General features: G+C 40.4%; 2 protein-coding genes and 1 long non-coding RNA gene across 8 annotated transcripts in view; 1 reads left to right on the plus strand and 2 right to left on the minus strand.

Annotated features, from left to right (window-relative positions):
- Positions 1-15,797, plus strand: part of LOC100703578 (nuclear factor 7, ovary) — a 972,198-nt gene that overhangs the window by 608,384 nt on the left and 348,017 nt on the right. The window lies entirely within an intron of this gene.
- Positions 1-15,797, minus strand: part of LOC100708849 (scavenger receptor cysteine-rich type 1 protein M130) — a 284,144-nt gene that overhangs the window by 15,091 nt on the left and 253,256 nt on the right. The window contains exons 7-8 of one of the 2 annotated variants that reach the window (XM_025905759.1): positions 361-684; positions 4-282 (exon numbers count right to left, since the gene is read on the minus strand). In XM_025905759.1, coding sequence (XP_025761544.1) covers positions 4-282; positions 361-684 — 603 coding nt within the window. The remainder of the gene's footprint in view (positions 1-3; positions 283-360; positions 685-15,797) is intronic. The other variant, XM_025905760.1, reaches the window with a different exon arrangement.
- Positions 12,618-13,358, minus strand: LOC112846368 (uncharacterized). Its single transcript, XR_003219306.1, has 3 exons — positions 13,316-13,358; positions 12,958-13,052; positions 12,618-12,813 (listed from the first exon to the last, which is right to left on the minus strand). It is a non-coding gene; the product is annotated as an uncharacterized LOC112846368 (long non-coding RNA).

A 15,797-nucleotide genomic window follows, 5' to 3' on the forward strand; every position in this document is an offset into this window, starting at 1 on the left:
TACCTGAGCATGTGAGATCCACAGTGGAGGAAGAGTTTACTGATATTACATACTCCCTCAGAGGAAATCCACTCCGAACAAAGTCAGTTTGTATCCTCCACACAGGTCTGTCTGAGGACTTCCTATGTTCTATAGCAAGAGCAGAGCCACAGTCCAGCTGTTTACAGGCAACAGCTGCTTCCCTCAGGGCCCAATCATATCCCCCCACTGGTCTCCACTCTCCTATTTTCGCTTCCAGTGTACCTGCACAGCGACTGGCTCCTCCCACTAACCTGATAGGCTCTGAACAGAAAGCAGAGAGTCATAAATAAAAAAATGAAGTGAGTTTGAAGCAAATCGAAGCTGCAGCTGCTCTTCTACCTGAGCAGGTGAGTCCAACAGCTTTTCCTGGTGAGCAGCTGTTTCTAGTAGAGCTTGAGCTCCTACAGTCCAGGAGAGTAGACTCATGGCCTTCACACTGGAACTCTTTGCTCCACACTGGAGCCCCCACGTCTCCATAGAGCGCCCCCTGGAGGGCTGAGGGAGGCCCGCAGCCAAGCTCCCTACAAACCACCTCTGCATCCTGTTGGTCAAAATGATCTTCACACACGGAGGTCCAGCTCTGCTTGGACTGGTTAGACTGGTTGTAGTTGATCTCCAGTCTGCCTGAACACAGACTGGGCCCATTCAGCAGCCTCACAGAGTCTGAGGAGATCAGAGAAGATCCAACAGACAGAGATCAGAGACAGCAGACACGAGAAGAAGAGGTCAGCAAACAACTTTTCACTGATTCAAAGTCTACTCAGCACAACTCCAACATCATTTCATCATTAACATCAGAACACACACATGTTACTGACACACACAGTTCATACTCATATATGTCATCAAATGCAGACAAACTCCAAGACATTCACTGAGCGTTAATGACACTAGGAGCAGCAGAATACAGCAGGTTACCCAATCTGAACAAAAGATGGAAACTTGACAGGGAAACACAGAGATATGAGCAGAGCAGAAAGTAGTGAAGAGACACTGAAAGCTAACTAAGTAAATGACTGGCCTTTCCTGTCTTAAGGCCCTTATATTATCAGAACTCTCCAAAAGACCACTTGCATCCAGACTAGGGCATACTTGTGGCCTTTTTACTCACCATGTGTTTTACACCCCATCTGCATTTAATTATGAGACACCCCAAAAGGTTCATTCTGTTCATCTAGACCAGAGGTATCGAACTCCAGGCCTCGAGGGCCAGTGTCCTGCAGGTTTTAGATATGACCCTGGGTCAACAGACCTGAATCAAATGATTAGTTCATTACCAAGCTCCTGGAGAACTTCAAGACATGTTGAGGAGGTGATTTAGCCATTTCAATCAGCAGTGTTGGATCAAGGACACATCTAAAACCTGCAGGACACCGGCCCTCCAGGCATGGAGTTCAACACTTAGACGTAGCACTTTCAGTGGAAGAAATTTTGTCACTCATCAAACTGACTTCAATCTCAGCTGACGGATGAGACTGATGAAGGCAATTGAGATTAACATACCTGGATGGTTAAGCATGCATCAAGACATAATTATGAGATACTACTGTTCTATCAGAGGTTCTTCTTGTTAACAGGGAGTTTCTCTTTCCCTCTCTCACCAAGCACTTGCTCATAGTTGATTGTCAGATTTTTTGCATTTTCTCTGTATTATTGTAAGGTCTTTACCTACAATATAAAGTGCCTTGAGGTATTTGGCGCTAAATAACTGAAACTAAATTGAAGGGAATTTAAATACACAAGCAGCTAATTAGAGAAAAAAAATCATTGGGCAGGAAAGGCCATCACTAAAGCACGAAAGGTTAGCAATAGATGGAGCTCGGAGGATAATAGTTGTCTGTAGTGCTCAGAGCAAAGTCAGCCATAATTTTATGCATGATATGAATTTAAATTCAGTTTAACTCAGGGAGGTGCAGCCATCTGCTGCAACCAGGTGGAGGTGAAGGGAGGAAGACAGGGCCAAAGACACGCTGTGGAAGAGAGCCAGAGATTAGGAATATTTTCAGAGAACTATTAGGTAATAAGAATGTTTCCTTAGATTTGCCTAAGTATTTTTATAAGGAAAATAAGATTATAAAGGACATGAATGAAGTGGTAAATGAATTCAATTCCTTTTTTGTAAATATTGGCCCTAATTTGGCGAATCTAATTAGAAAACATGATAAGTTGGAACAAAAGGATGATTGGAAAGGTGAAAGCAGAGTAGTTAAGTATATTTTTAGCTGATATCACTGAAAAAGAAATTGTAGCAATTTTAAACAAGACTAAAAATAAGACATCTACTGATTGCGATGGTTTAGATATGGTTATAGTTAAAAAGACATTGGACTGTATAATTACTCCTCTTTGTTATCTTTTCAATCTTTCATTCCACACTGGCGTATTTCCTGACAGAATGAAAGTGGCAAAAGTGATACCTTTGTATAAAAAGGGAGATAAACATAGTTTTAATAATTATAGGCCAGTGTCACTTCTGTCACAGTTTTCTAAAGTACTGGAAAAACTGTTTGTGGAAAGACTTGAGAGCTTTATTGAAAAACATCAATCACTAAGTCAAAATCAATATGGATTTCGGAAAAATAGATCAACGGCATTAGCACGGATGACTACTACTGACGATATTTCATGTGCAACAGATAATAATAAATATACAATAGGAGTATTTATTGACTTAAAAAAAGCTTTTGATACGCTGCAACATTCTATTTTGATTTCTAAGCTTAATACTTATGGGGTGAGAGGAATTGCATTAAATTGGTTAAGTAGTTATTTAGAAAATAGGACCCAGTATGTGCATTATTTAGGCAATTCCTCTGAAAGACTGAAAATTGAATGTGGGGTTCCTCAAGGGTCTGTTTTGGGACCAAAACTTTTTAATTTATATATAAATGATATTTGCGATGTGTCCAAAATGTTAAATTTCGTTTTGTTTGCAGATGATACAAATTTTTATTGTGCTGGGGATAAATTGAAAGAATTGGCTGAATCAATGGTTTCTGAAATGGAAAAACTTAAAAAATGGTTTGATGTAAACAAAATATCTTTGAACTTGACAAAAACGAAATTTATGATTTTTGGAAATCGGGTAAAAGAGGATGAAGTAATTCTGTCCATTGATGGAGTTCCGATTGAGAGAGTTACTGAACTCCGTTTTTTGGGGGTAGTATTGGATGATAAATTAAAATGGAAATCTCATATTGAACATGTTAGAAAAAAGATGGTTAAAAATATTTATATTCTGGGTAATGTCAGAGATATACTAGATTATAAGGCAATGCGTATTTTATATTTCTCATTAATTTTCCCCTATCTCAGTTATTGTGCTGAGGTGTGGGGGAATACATATGCGACTTATATACATCCTCTATATTTGTTACAGAAGAAAGTGGTACGAATGGTTCATAATGTTAAATATAGAGAACATACAAATAAATTGTTTATAAAATCGAAATTGTTGAAATTTGAAGACTTAGTGAAATTACAGACATTATTATTCATGTGCAAGGCAAAAAATAATACATTACTTCTTAAGTTACAAAGTTTGTTTGTATTGTGTTCAGGAAGTGGGGACAGTAGAAGGAAGTTTGACTTTAAGCATAAGTTTGCTAAGACCACACAAAGGCAAATGTGTCCGACAGTCAAAGGCATAAGAATATGGAATTCTCTCGAAGATAATCTTAAGAGTTGTACAAACATGCACCGTTTTAAAATGTGTTACATATTTAAAAGGATAAATCAATATGAAGAACATGAAAGTAATTTGGGCTAAACGTGGAAGAAAAAAAAAGGAAAAAAAATTCTCATTGCCATTTAATGCTGTATATTGCTGATTATTTTGATTTGTTGTTTAGTTTTGCAGTGTTACAAAAAGTTACATGTTAGAGGGTTTTTTGGGGGTTATTGGCGCCCTCTTGTAATAATATTTGGATTGCAGATAGGGGGCAGGTGCTAACAAGAATTTATTCTTCTTCCTGCTCCTTTCCACCCATGGGTGCAGTGTCATATTAAGGGAAGGAGGTTCTGTATGTAGGAAAAGAAAAACTGTTGAACCATGTGTGGAATAAATAAAGAAATGAAATGAAATGAATTAACATGCACAGACAAACAACAACTGTAGCTTTTCAACTATTTTTTTTTACCAGGTTGTGTTATTGTCTGCAAGAAGCGCTGTGGAGTATATTTAAGGACATGTATGAAGTGAGCATGCTTCTTACTCACAGTTCTAATTACATGATGAAAATCCAATTTTATTTATAAAGCACTTTAAAATACCACAGGACCAACATGCTGTACAGAAAGTAAGTTAAAAACAATAGAAAGCAGAACAGAAAGAAGCAAAAATACATAAAAACTCAAAATAATAATGCACAAATATGAAAAGAAACTAAAGAGTTAAGTCAAGCTAAGATGTAGAAACAGGAGTAGTTATCAAACAGAACCTTTGCTGTTTGCTTCACCAACCTCTATCAATCATTAGATGATGTCACAGACTGGTGACATCATCTAATATCACCAGTCTGGCTTACCTGAACAGGTGAGCTCCAGAACCGAAGAAGCGTTCCATGACATTACACATCTTCGCGAATCATAATCAAAAGGTCGACATCCAACTATGACTAGCCACAAAGATTGGGATGACACCTGTCTCTTTCGTAAAGAAACAGCAGAGCCACAGTTCAGGTCTTGACAGAAAGCATCTGCTTCCTTCATTTCAAAGTAGTCCACTACATCTCCACTAGTAGCTCGTCTCCATTCTCCCTGATGCTTCAGCTCCAGTGTGCCTGCACAGCGACTGGCTCCTCCCACCAACCTCACAAACTCTGAATAGAAAGCAGAGAGTTTCAGTAAAGAGGGGAAATTCCTCGTGAAATTTGCTAGTGAGTTTGATTTTGGTACTATTTTTTATTTTTCTGTTTACCTGTTGAATCGTGTTTTACTTCAGCCTGGAGTCCTGAGGAGAAAATGAGAGAAGAACCATCATTTTGTGTTTTTTTTCTCTTGGCTGCGTCACCTGCCTCATCTGCAAATCTCAAAGCCTCTTAACCTTGTCTCAAAACCTCTTGGAAAAGTACAATAATATCAAAAAAAAAAAAAAAAAGAATCTAAATCATACGATTCCCTATGAACAAGCACATGATGACAGTGGGGATGAAAAACTCCCTCTTGGTAGGAAGAAACCTCCGTTGAATAGATAGTATGAAGAGAAAGCTTAATGGGACTCTGATTAAGTACGGTTAAATGAAAGCACATGGGACTAAAGAAGAAAAAAAAACATAACTAGTAGTAGCAGTCTGTAAAGTCTTTTTTAGGGACTTTTTTGGAATAGAGATTCAGTAATGAGGCGATCAATGACTCAAACAGTTATTGATCGCCCCTGTGTTTGCACAGTGGCATCAAAGCAGAATGTTCTCAGCCCCTGATAAGTTATGTGCAGCAGGCCACCAGGTAAAGTGTCATTCTGCAGCGACAGTGCATCAATCAGGGGGGATTTCTTGGATCAGATCAGGAAACCTCCCTGTTTGAAACTCTAAATGTTGAATGACAGCAGCAGGTAAATGTAACCCAGTAATGTCAGTGAAGCAGCTTCAGGATTTTAAAAATACACCAGAAAGACAAAACAGGAATACGATGACCAGTTTAACCATTTCCAAGGCACAGACTCTTCTAGTTTAAAGACTGTAGAATGCATGCTAATGTTATTACTAGATGTGGTGAACTGTTTGTAGGGTTTGGTACTGCAGTTGCACTTTCATTGGTATTTTATTGTTCTTTCAAATCACTTAAACCGCTGCTGTGTCAGCTTGGGGTCGTATTCTTATTGGTTCCTGTTAAATAAACCCACAAACTAAAGTAATTCTGCAGAAAGATGACAACTGTGGCTCTTAAATGATTGCAGTAGAATAGTTAATAAAGTTTTAAAGCATGTGAGGCTGCAAGTCAAAGTGTCTGTAAACAGATTAAAAACTGACTTTTGTTTTTTGACGTCTGAACGATTCTAAATTGAAACTGTTGAAGTGTCACAGTGCAGTTTTTTCTTTCACTGATCCTTTTATATGATGTCTGTGTGTGTCGTGGTGATGTTAGTGTCCTACCTGAGCTCCACAGCATCAGCAGCATCAGCAGCAGCAGGGGATTCATGTCCATGTTGACGGCTCTCTGCTCTGATCATCACATGTACTTTACTTTTATACCTGACACAGGAGGAGGCGGAGCTTCACGCCTCTCTGTCTGGTTTCGATTAATCGGTGTCATCTCACAGACTCTTGGGGACACATTGACCTTTTCCTGTCAGCCATGTTTCCAGTGTGAGCAGTGGATCAGACAGTTTTTATACTGGTGTCCACTCTTAGACCAGTTCTATGGGCTCAAAATGTGGTCATAAATATTTTGTACTTGTAAATCAGGATTTGTATGTGTAAAAGGATTTGTGTGTGGACTTAGCCAAAAAAAACCCCTGCAAGTTACAAGTACGAATTTTGACCCTATTTTTCTTCCTTTCATCTGATTGGTCAATGTCATGTCAATCACAAATGTAACAATCCAATCAGAGAACAGATGGGTTTGGCTGTTGGAGGGGCGCTTTTTTGAACTGCAAGTCCTTGAAGGGTAATACAGTTTGAAGCTGGAGGATCTCTATATAAATATCCGATAGCAGCTAGGTCCGCTAACTTTCAGCAGCTGTTGAAAGGATAAAGTTGTGGTATGTCAGTGGTTAGAAATACCATTATTACTTTAGGATTAGTTTAACACAAAGTCAGGGCTGACTCGGGACCATTGCTGTGAGTCACAGTGCGCAGCATAAAGGTCCTTTCACATCGGACGCAGCATGTGCTGCTAATGCTAACTGCTAACTAAAGGCAAAGGATCCAGAATTTGTTGCGCTGGCTGCTGAGCTCTGTGGGTTTTTGCAGCAGCTCTACCTGTACTAGATGCACCTGCTCCTTGTCGTTTCTATCTCTGACTTTATGTCCTCTACAAGAGTTTCTGTTTATTTTGCTAGTTCTTCAAATGTTCAATAAAAATGTATGCTAATTCATAACGAAGAAAGCTTTGTAGTGAAGACTGTCATTTCCAAAACCCTGCCCCCCCGCCCCGCGGTCCGCAACGCTGTTGAAAAGGCTGTGGAAGTCCCTGTATTAAGCACGTAGGCCTGTGACACAAAAATCACCAAACTCGGACGACCACAGACTGTTTTCCTTCGTGGTGATGAAGGAAAACGCTGGGTTGGCATGTAAAAGGGCATTTATTCCCTTCAAAGACCTGCAGTTCAAAAAAGTGCCCCTCCGACAGCCAAACCCATCTGTTCTCTGATTGGATTGTAACATTTGTGATTGACATGACATTGACCAATCAGATGAAAGGAAGAAAAATAGGGTCAAAATTCGTACTTGTAATTTGCAGTGGGTTTTTTTTGGCTAAGTCCACACACAAATCTTTTTTACACATACAAATCTTTTTTACACACACAAATTCTTTTTACACATACAAATCCTGATTTACAAGTACAAAATATTTATGACCAGATTTTGAGCCCATACAGTTCACTCCCAGTTTGTCTCTGAATACAGGAGTCTGCTGCTGTGACTAGACTGCAGGCCAGAAGCTGCATATCTGGGCTGATCTGACTGGTGTTGGGATTAAATAATTTGCAGTACCTTAATAATGCTATGCTTTTTTTTATTAATAAGTGTTATAAAGTCAGATACTTTAGTATTAAGTGGACACAGCCCTGAAAAATAAAGGCATGAGACCATGTGTCCTTGGGGAGTAGAACGCTGCAGACTCTCACTCATGTTTGCCTGGGAAAATGTAGATAAGAGGGACCATCTCTAGTGGAAAGTTACTGAGACACTTGTTTAGACTAGAATAAGAGAGCTTCTGTAATAAAACTGTCAGGGGCGCACCACCTTTTTGAGATCTGTGGCAGCGTGTCATGCAGGACGCATCTCCCTTCTAGAAGTAATAAAGTGTTAAATGGAGCTGTGTTTTGTCTTCCATCGGATGCCTCTGAGGAATCAAAAGAACTCGGTGTACTGTTGATATTTACACTGGGAGGGGGAAAAAGACCACATATTGATCGATTCACAAATCTGCTGATGAAGCTATATGCGAGGGGTCAAAGGTTATAAAAGGCTTGTTTATTACAAACAGACTACTATTAATTCTTAAAAAAAAAAAAACTGAATACAATAAGGTTACATACCCCTTCAAAATTCCTGGTTTTTGTAATGTTAAAAGTCATTGAAAGCTTTTACCACCTTTAATGTTTTTTACCACCTTTAATGTTAGCTGTAACTTATTAACTTCTATTACAAAACAAATCTTTTAGGGGGGAGAAAATTTCTTAAAAAGCACGCCATGCAGAAGAGATGCCTTTGTGATCTGATAGATTTGGAGTGTTTTGCAAGGAAGAGTGGGCAAATATTGCCATGTCAAGGTGTGCTGTGCTGTTAGACCACAACCCAACAAGACTGAATGCTGCGATTAAATCAAAAACTGTGTGAACAAAGTATTAGTTTCAAGCTGTGTGCACTTACGCAACTCGCTTAGTGCACCTTTTTTATTTTTTATATTTTTACCCTTACAGATTGGTTTGTTTTTTAATTGACTGTACATGTTATAACTTACATTAAAGGTGGGACAAGTTCTTTTTTATTCCTTGTATGTGTGACTTTGACAAATATAAATGTAAATGTACGTACAAATGTGTTGAAAAAGGCATAAAAGCACATTTTAGTTATCACTTTGAGCAGTTTTTGCTTCTCATTAGCAAAGTTTGATAAATGTGTGCTGGGGCACTTAACTACAAAATGTTGACAACGTATTGGATTTGCATATGATGTGCTTTGATACATTATGCGTTTCTATTTTGTGAAACATCCAGCAAAAAACATTGCTATACAAAGTTTGTGTTGAATGAAAATATTCGGTAGTTTTGTCCATGATGAACAGGTTAGTCTGCAGTAATGTGCTGAATTAAAGTCTTTGACTGGTGCACAGTGGCTGTGCTTTCATACTCAGTGTGAAGTTACATTGAGTGTACTGGAGATAAATTTGCATTTAAGCTGATGATGCTTAGATTTATTCAAAGAATTTCAACTTTGTGCCAACTGTCAGTGGCACTTTATGACCAAATTTACAGTTTTGTTCTGTAAACCATGGCGTTTCAATAAGTGGACGGTCTTTTCAAGTTGCACTGCAGCCAGTCTCCCAGCAGATTCAGAATGGAGAAAACTCTCCTTGATGGTTCAATTATAAAAGGAACTAAGTCCAAATGAAATCTGCTCTTGTTTCGTAACACCCTTCATCTCATCTGCCACGATGCTGAAATATTCACAATTTTTTACATTCATAACAGACCATTTCTGCCAAACAACCAGACCCTCATTCTGAAATAGAAGGAAAACCTTATTAGCTGGATCACCTTCACCTGTTCCTCCAACCTCCCTGTCACTGGCCCACCTCCCCTGCAGCTGAGCCATTGACCACACCTCCGCAGCAATATGCTAACATTATTTTATTATTGCATTAATATAGAACAAGGTTAATTTAGCTTTGCACAACAGCTGGTAGAAACGTCCTCCAGAGACTTACGTTTTATTCAGAGTACATTTCAGAGCCTGTATTTTTATGGCTGATGTATTGAGGGCAAATGTCATCTGATGGCGATGATAACAGAGGTTGCTTCACACTAGTCATGCTCTTAACTGTCCTCCTCCTCTGCTCAGCGCACGCTCGCGCACACACACACACACACACACAATTTAGCTGTGTAGGAACATGCAGATAAGAGCAGCATGGCAAATGTTTACTACACAAACATGTAGAAGTCGGTCATGGAAAATAAGTATTGATTTTTAAACAACTGGACTTAAATAACAATAATTAATAGAAATTATAGTGGAGTATATTGCCTAATAAGTGTCTACACTTTTTGCCGCTTTTGTGGACTCTGAAATATTGAACTCCAGCTGTGAAAGCATTGAGGAGCTTTCGACATCCTTCACTCAACCTGTACTGATATTTTGGACTATCGCTCCACTCAGGACTGTGCACGATAAGCTATTATCATAGCCATGGTTGAATAAACATAAGCGCACCCTAAAACGTGATTGCAAAGACGAGATGGAAAAAGGACAGGCTGAATGTTTCTTTACAGATTTTTAGGACCTGTCTCTCTGCCAAAAGGCTGTAAAAACTGCAAAGACACAATTTGCCTCAAACCTAGTGTCAACAAATAGTCACAGGCCACAGGTACTTTTTAATGTTTGTAATCGTATTCCACAGTTCGTAAGTCCAGGTGATAATGTTGGAGCTGTACCTTCACCTGTACCTGTACCTAGCATATGTGATGACTTTTTGGTATTTTTTACCAGCAAAGTTTTATCTATTAGGTCTTATGCCTTGTAGCCCACTGCCTCCTATGTGCTCAGCTGTCTAAGAGCAATTTGAGTCTGTCTCCCTGAACGAATTGTCTGTTGCACAGTTCGTCACCTAAGATCCTCACACTGCCCCTCAGATTGTCTTCTAGTGATGTGTGGGTCGCGAACGAAACGGCTCTCAGAGCCGGATCTTTGACGTGAACGACGCGAGCCGGCTCCTTATCGCGAACTGTGGGGTTTTTTTTCTTTCTCTCACCCTCTCTCTCTTGCCCTTTTTCGCTTCACTCCGCATGTGAGGCTTGTGCTTTGCGCTGGGATGAGGGGGGAGGGGCGGTAGTTACACTCACAGTAGCACAGGAACAAGAGAGAGAAAGAGAGCCAGGGACAACAACGTCACATTAAAAAGGTATAGTAATCATCCACAACTATTTTCAGTTGCAGATGATAAAGGATTCAGAAAGTTTATTCATGCAGGCCCATATGACAGAGAATGTGCATCTTTTAGGAATTTTAGGAATTTAGGAATATATCGGCACCTGTTGCTTTGGCATGCTCCTAGCAGCGTTTTCCTTCATTTCTGCATTTACATGTGGATGGGATTATTTTTTAAAACGAAAACGGAAAATCTCTGTTTTCAAAAATACCCGAGTACGTGTGGACGTAGCCTTAGGAGCACGTAAAAATTCCAAAACATGTACAAAAGACAACAGAAGTGCTCCAGAATGCTCGGCGCAGTGTTGAGCTTTGTTACCTAGAGGCTACACAAGCCAGCAAGTACCAACGACTGGTGTGTGGTAGTAACAGGTAAATGAACTTTTTTTTTTTAATTATTTGAATATATATGAGTGCTTGTATAAATACACAAACAATACACATATGCTTTCAATTGTGTAATTTAAGTGATCTAGGTAGCTCTGTTTTGGAAGTTCAGTTAACGCTAGAAATGTGTTTTGGAGTTTGTACGTGTCTCTAGGGGCCACTGTATATATTATATTATATATACTTTATTGTCATCTCCGCTACATACAGTACAGTATATAGAGAGACGAGACGACGAGGCTCCAGTTACAGCAGTGCAAGTAAACAAACAATAAATATAAGAAGAGTAAGAAAATAAATATACACTTTAGGACTCGGGGTAAAGGGATCAATAATAATTTAAAATGTATATTTTATATTTTGTTGATTTAAAGTCTCACACACAACCCGTTTTTAAAGTTTAAAAAAAGAGAAAAGAGGAGGAGTGTAGCGACTTCCACAGTCGCTAGAAGCCGGGGACTGAGCCTGCCTATTTGCCTGACACGCTGTCAACTTTAAGCAATAATGCGAGAGGTGGAATTGCTTGCTTGTTTATTAAAATGCTTGAAAAGTTTACAGAGCAATGTGATCGGCTCGCGATTCAAACTCTTAAAACATCACAGGCTCTAATGCAACAAGGGGAAACTCGTTGACTGCGGTCAACAAAAACTACAGCTACCCAGCCCTGCTCTCTGTCAAAATCAAACCAGTGAAAGACAGACTAACAACGCCCTCTTAATGTCACCGCTACCACCCACGTGACTCCTGTTACACATCACCATAGCAACCAAACAAATGAAAACCCAGTGATCATTAAAATTCAATACATTTAATTATGGCTCCTACAAGGAGAAACAAGCAAAAGATACAGGTAAGCAGATGTGTCATTGGATAATGGCAGGTCATGTATCCTAAAACATTAAGAATACTTTCTTAAGTGGGTTACAGCTCCTCCAAGAAGAAATGGTAAAAATAATTACAGTAACAGACTAAACTCCAAACAATATATTCAATAATATAATATTAATATAATAGTAATTAGTCAGTGTCAATTGTTGATTTATCCTGTTCTCATTGTATGACGAATTATGATGTCTGTTTAGTAGCCGTTTGTATACTATATTTTCTCTGTCTTCATATGCATGTGTGTGTGTGTGTGTGTGGGGGGGGGGGGGGGGGGGGGGGGGGGGCGCCAGAGGGAGTGTTCGCCCAGGGCGCCAAATAGGCTAGGACCGCCACTGGTGTCAGCTATTTTAAAATTGGGAAAAAAGAAAAAAACAAAAACAAAACAAGTAAAGTTACAAACTGCTTTACAGCACCCTTTAATGGAAAATTCTCATTTACCAAGTTGGAATGTTAAACAGCCATTAAAAGAAACTAACTGAATCCATGCTTCACCATAAGCATTACCTTGTGAAGAACAACAAAAAGGCCCTGCCCAATCAATCTGTGGTCTTTTGTAGAAAGCAATCATCTCTAGGCTCTGGGATTCGATCTTGTCGAATGTCAATGATAGCTGTGATTGTGGAGTTCTCCTCCTTTTCCTTTAAGAGATGCCTTTTAAACAAAACTGCAGCATCTTGGGGATCACTGGCCTTTTTCCACTGTTCTACTAAAAGATAAAGTACATTGTATGCAAAAATAACATTTTGCACTGTAAACCCAGTAAGGCAAAAAATTAAGGCCCAGCACACTTTCTGGTAAGCAAGTCAATTTGGAAATTTAAATATACTCTGACATTTGGTATGAAAAGTACCTTCCTTATTGTTGGCTGGGATGTTCATATCAGCAGCAAAATTGAGAAGTGTGTCTCTGACTTCATGTGCTGTGTGATGCAGGTCATCCACTTCACTTTACCCAAGGTGGTGCAAAAGAAAAAAAAGATCAGTGTTTATACATATATACACTGATCTATCTATCTAGATACAGGAATACTGTCGATAAAAGACAAGGTTACCTAAACAGTGCACTCTAAAGAAGCAAAAGTATATTGTCAAAAAATGCCAGGATGAACACTGATAAAAGCTCATCCATGTGGTCAACATGATCATAGAAGTACAAAATGTATGTGTGGACAATTAGTTTGTTCCAGTAAACCATAAATTAAAGCTTACCTGCGCCGCAGAAGCGCCGTCGCTGTCCTCCATCTTCAAACTGTGTTACCCTTCCAAAGCAACCATAAGCAACACCCCCCCCCAACAGCCAAACCCATCTGTTCTCTGATTGGATTGTTTAATTTGTGATTGACATGACATTAGACCAATCAGCTTAAAGGTAGAAAAATGGGGTCAAAATCCGTACTTGTAACTTGAAACTTGAGTGCAGAGTTTCACAGGCACACACAAATCCTTTTTACACATACAAATCTTTTTTACGCACACACAAATCCTTTTTACACATACAAATTCCGATTTACAAATACAAAACTGATTTACAAGTACAAAATATTTATGACTACAATTTGAGCCCATAGGAGTGAAGCAGAAAAAACGTGCGAGAGAGAGGGTGAGAGAAAGAAAAAAACCCCTCGGCTCCCGATAAGGAGCCGGCTCGCATCATTCACTTCAAAGAGTCGGGAGCCGTTTCACTCGCTCGCGACACATCACTACCTGATATATTGTAGTACCCGTGGAGTCAGTGCATACACGGCGAACCAGTTTCGCAGTTATGAATGTCTGGAGGCGCACATCCAATTCACCAATGGTTGGGTACAAGATTTGGCTATTTTTAGACTCCACGTTGTGAATATGCCGTCATTCAAACAAAGGTAATGCTGGGCATACACTGTGTATTTTTTCAGTCATGTTATTCAGCTTCTGCTCAAACTGCACGATTGACTCGAAGGGGTTATAAGTTCGTAGGTCACGATGCAGGGTCTCACACTATACATTTCGTTGCTCTGATGCGACCTGTGTGCTCACAGTGTGCGTCCATAAAATGAAGGTTATAACAGAAAATCTGTCCCTCGCTCGCTCCCCCTCTGTGTCTTTCACTCACACAGACACGCACACCACCACCATCAACTTTGCTCTGCTAAATTGCAGCAGTGTAAATCCAACTATTTTCACAGTTGTTGTGGTCGTGATAATTTTGTGAGGCCACATCGAAAAGGCTTGGATGAGCTTTCCAAAGTTCTACAAGTTGTGCCTCCATCGCTTGTGTCCAGATCACACGCTTTTTCACCGACATTCATGTGTTTGCGCGTGCGCAGTGTGAGCAGCTGCGGTGACACCCTCACAACGGTTGTGAGGATTTCAAACAGGTTTGAAAGCAGCTGCAGCAGCAGCTTCATCATCCTCGCCCGCAGCAGCAGCCTCAACATCCTCATCATCGCCTGCTGCATCAGTTTCAGCTTCGCCTGGCCCGGCCTCTGCATCAGCTCCAGCCCCGCCTGGTCCGGCTTCAGCAGCAGCTTCAGCCTCATCCTTCTCCTCATCCTTGCCTGGTTCTGCTGCTGGCACGCCACCATCCGGTCCGTGTTTGGCGCCTCAACACCTCCGGCTATTTTCTAGGCAGCTGGCTGATCACCATCGCTATCGTGGACGCCCTCCTGAACGGGGTTGTCGCTGCTTCTGCCTCCCGCATGGCCGGCCTCCGGACTTCTGTTGCCGCCACCGCCTTCCGCGTGGACGGCCTCCTGAACTGTTTGCGCGCTACCACTGCCTTCTTCACAGCCAGCCTCCCGAACTGTCTCATCCTGGCCTTCTGTGCTATCGGCCCCCAGGCCGGCCGCTGCTCCCCTATGTATGTTATGGACAGTGTTGGGAAGGTTACTTTTAAAATGTATTCCACTACTTAATACTGAATACATGCCCCAAAATGTATTCTGTAACGTATTCCGTTACGTTACTCAATGAGAGTAACGTATTCTGAATACTTTGGATTACTTAATATATTATCATGCTGTTTACAACTACGTGAATGTACTATTGCTGTGATTTATTACTGATACTGAAGGTCCGCGGCTCCGAACCGTAGTAAAGGGACCTCTGGCTAATACGTCGGGTTCCGTGTCGGGCTGGTAGCCGAAAACTAGCTTTACTTTGTTGTGTGGGTCAACTTTGCTTGCGGAAGACAGAGAGAGGCGTTGAAAGGCTGCTCCAACGGAACTTATTTTTTCCGGAGGAAAACACGAACACAGTGTACAGTTGAGTCTTAATAGCTTACTTACAAATGGGCTCGTCAGGCACTCTTCTTGGCTGCTGTGGTTATTATTATATTTACATGCTTCCAGCTCCCGTTTTTGCTCCGTGACAGCTCGGACTTTTCCTTTCTCTCCCTCCCTCGCTCACAGACACATAACGTGTATGGCAGTCCATTCTCCCTGTATGCCTGTAGCATTCTGCCTTTTAGCTTAGCACAACAACAACAACAAAAAAGCGCTCTCTCACCCAGGAAACACGCAGAGAGAGAGCGCGTCACCCTGTAACCATGGAAACCGTAACGCTGCCGCCTGGAACAGCAGAACACAGCTGTCAAACAAACCCAAATAATCCTGACCCGCGACATTATGAAACAGGGAAGTACCGCCGTGTAATCCATTTATTTCAACAAAGTAACTGTATTCTGAATACCACCTTTTTAAACGGTAACTGT

Source organism: Oreochromis niloticus, linkage group LG3 (assembly GCF_001858045.2).
Source record: "Oreochromis niloticus isolate F11D_XX linkage group LG3, O_niloticus_UMD_NMBU, whole genome shotgun sequence".
NCBI lineage: Eukaryota > Metazoa > Chordata > Actinopteri > Cichliformes > Cichlidae > Oreochromis > Oreochromis niloticus.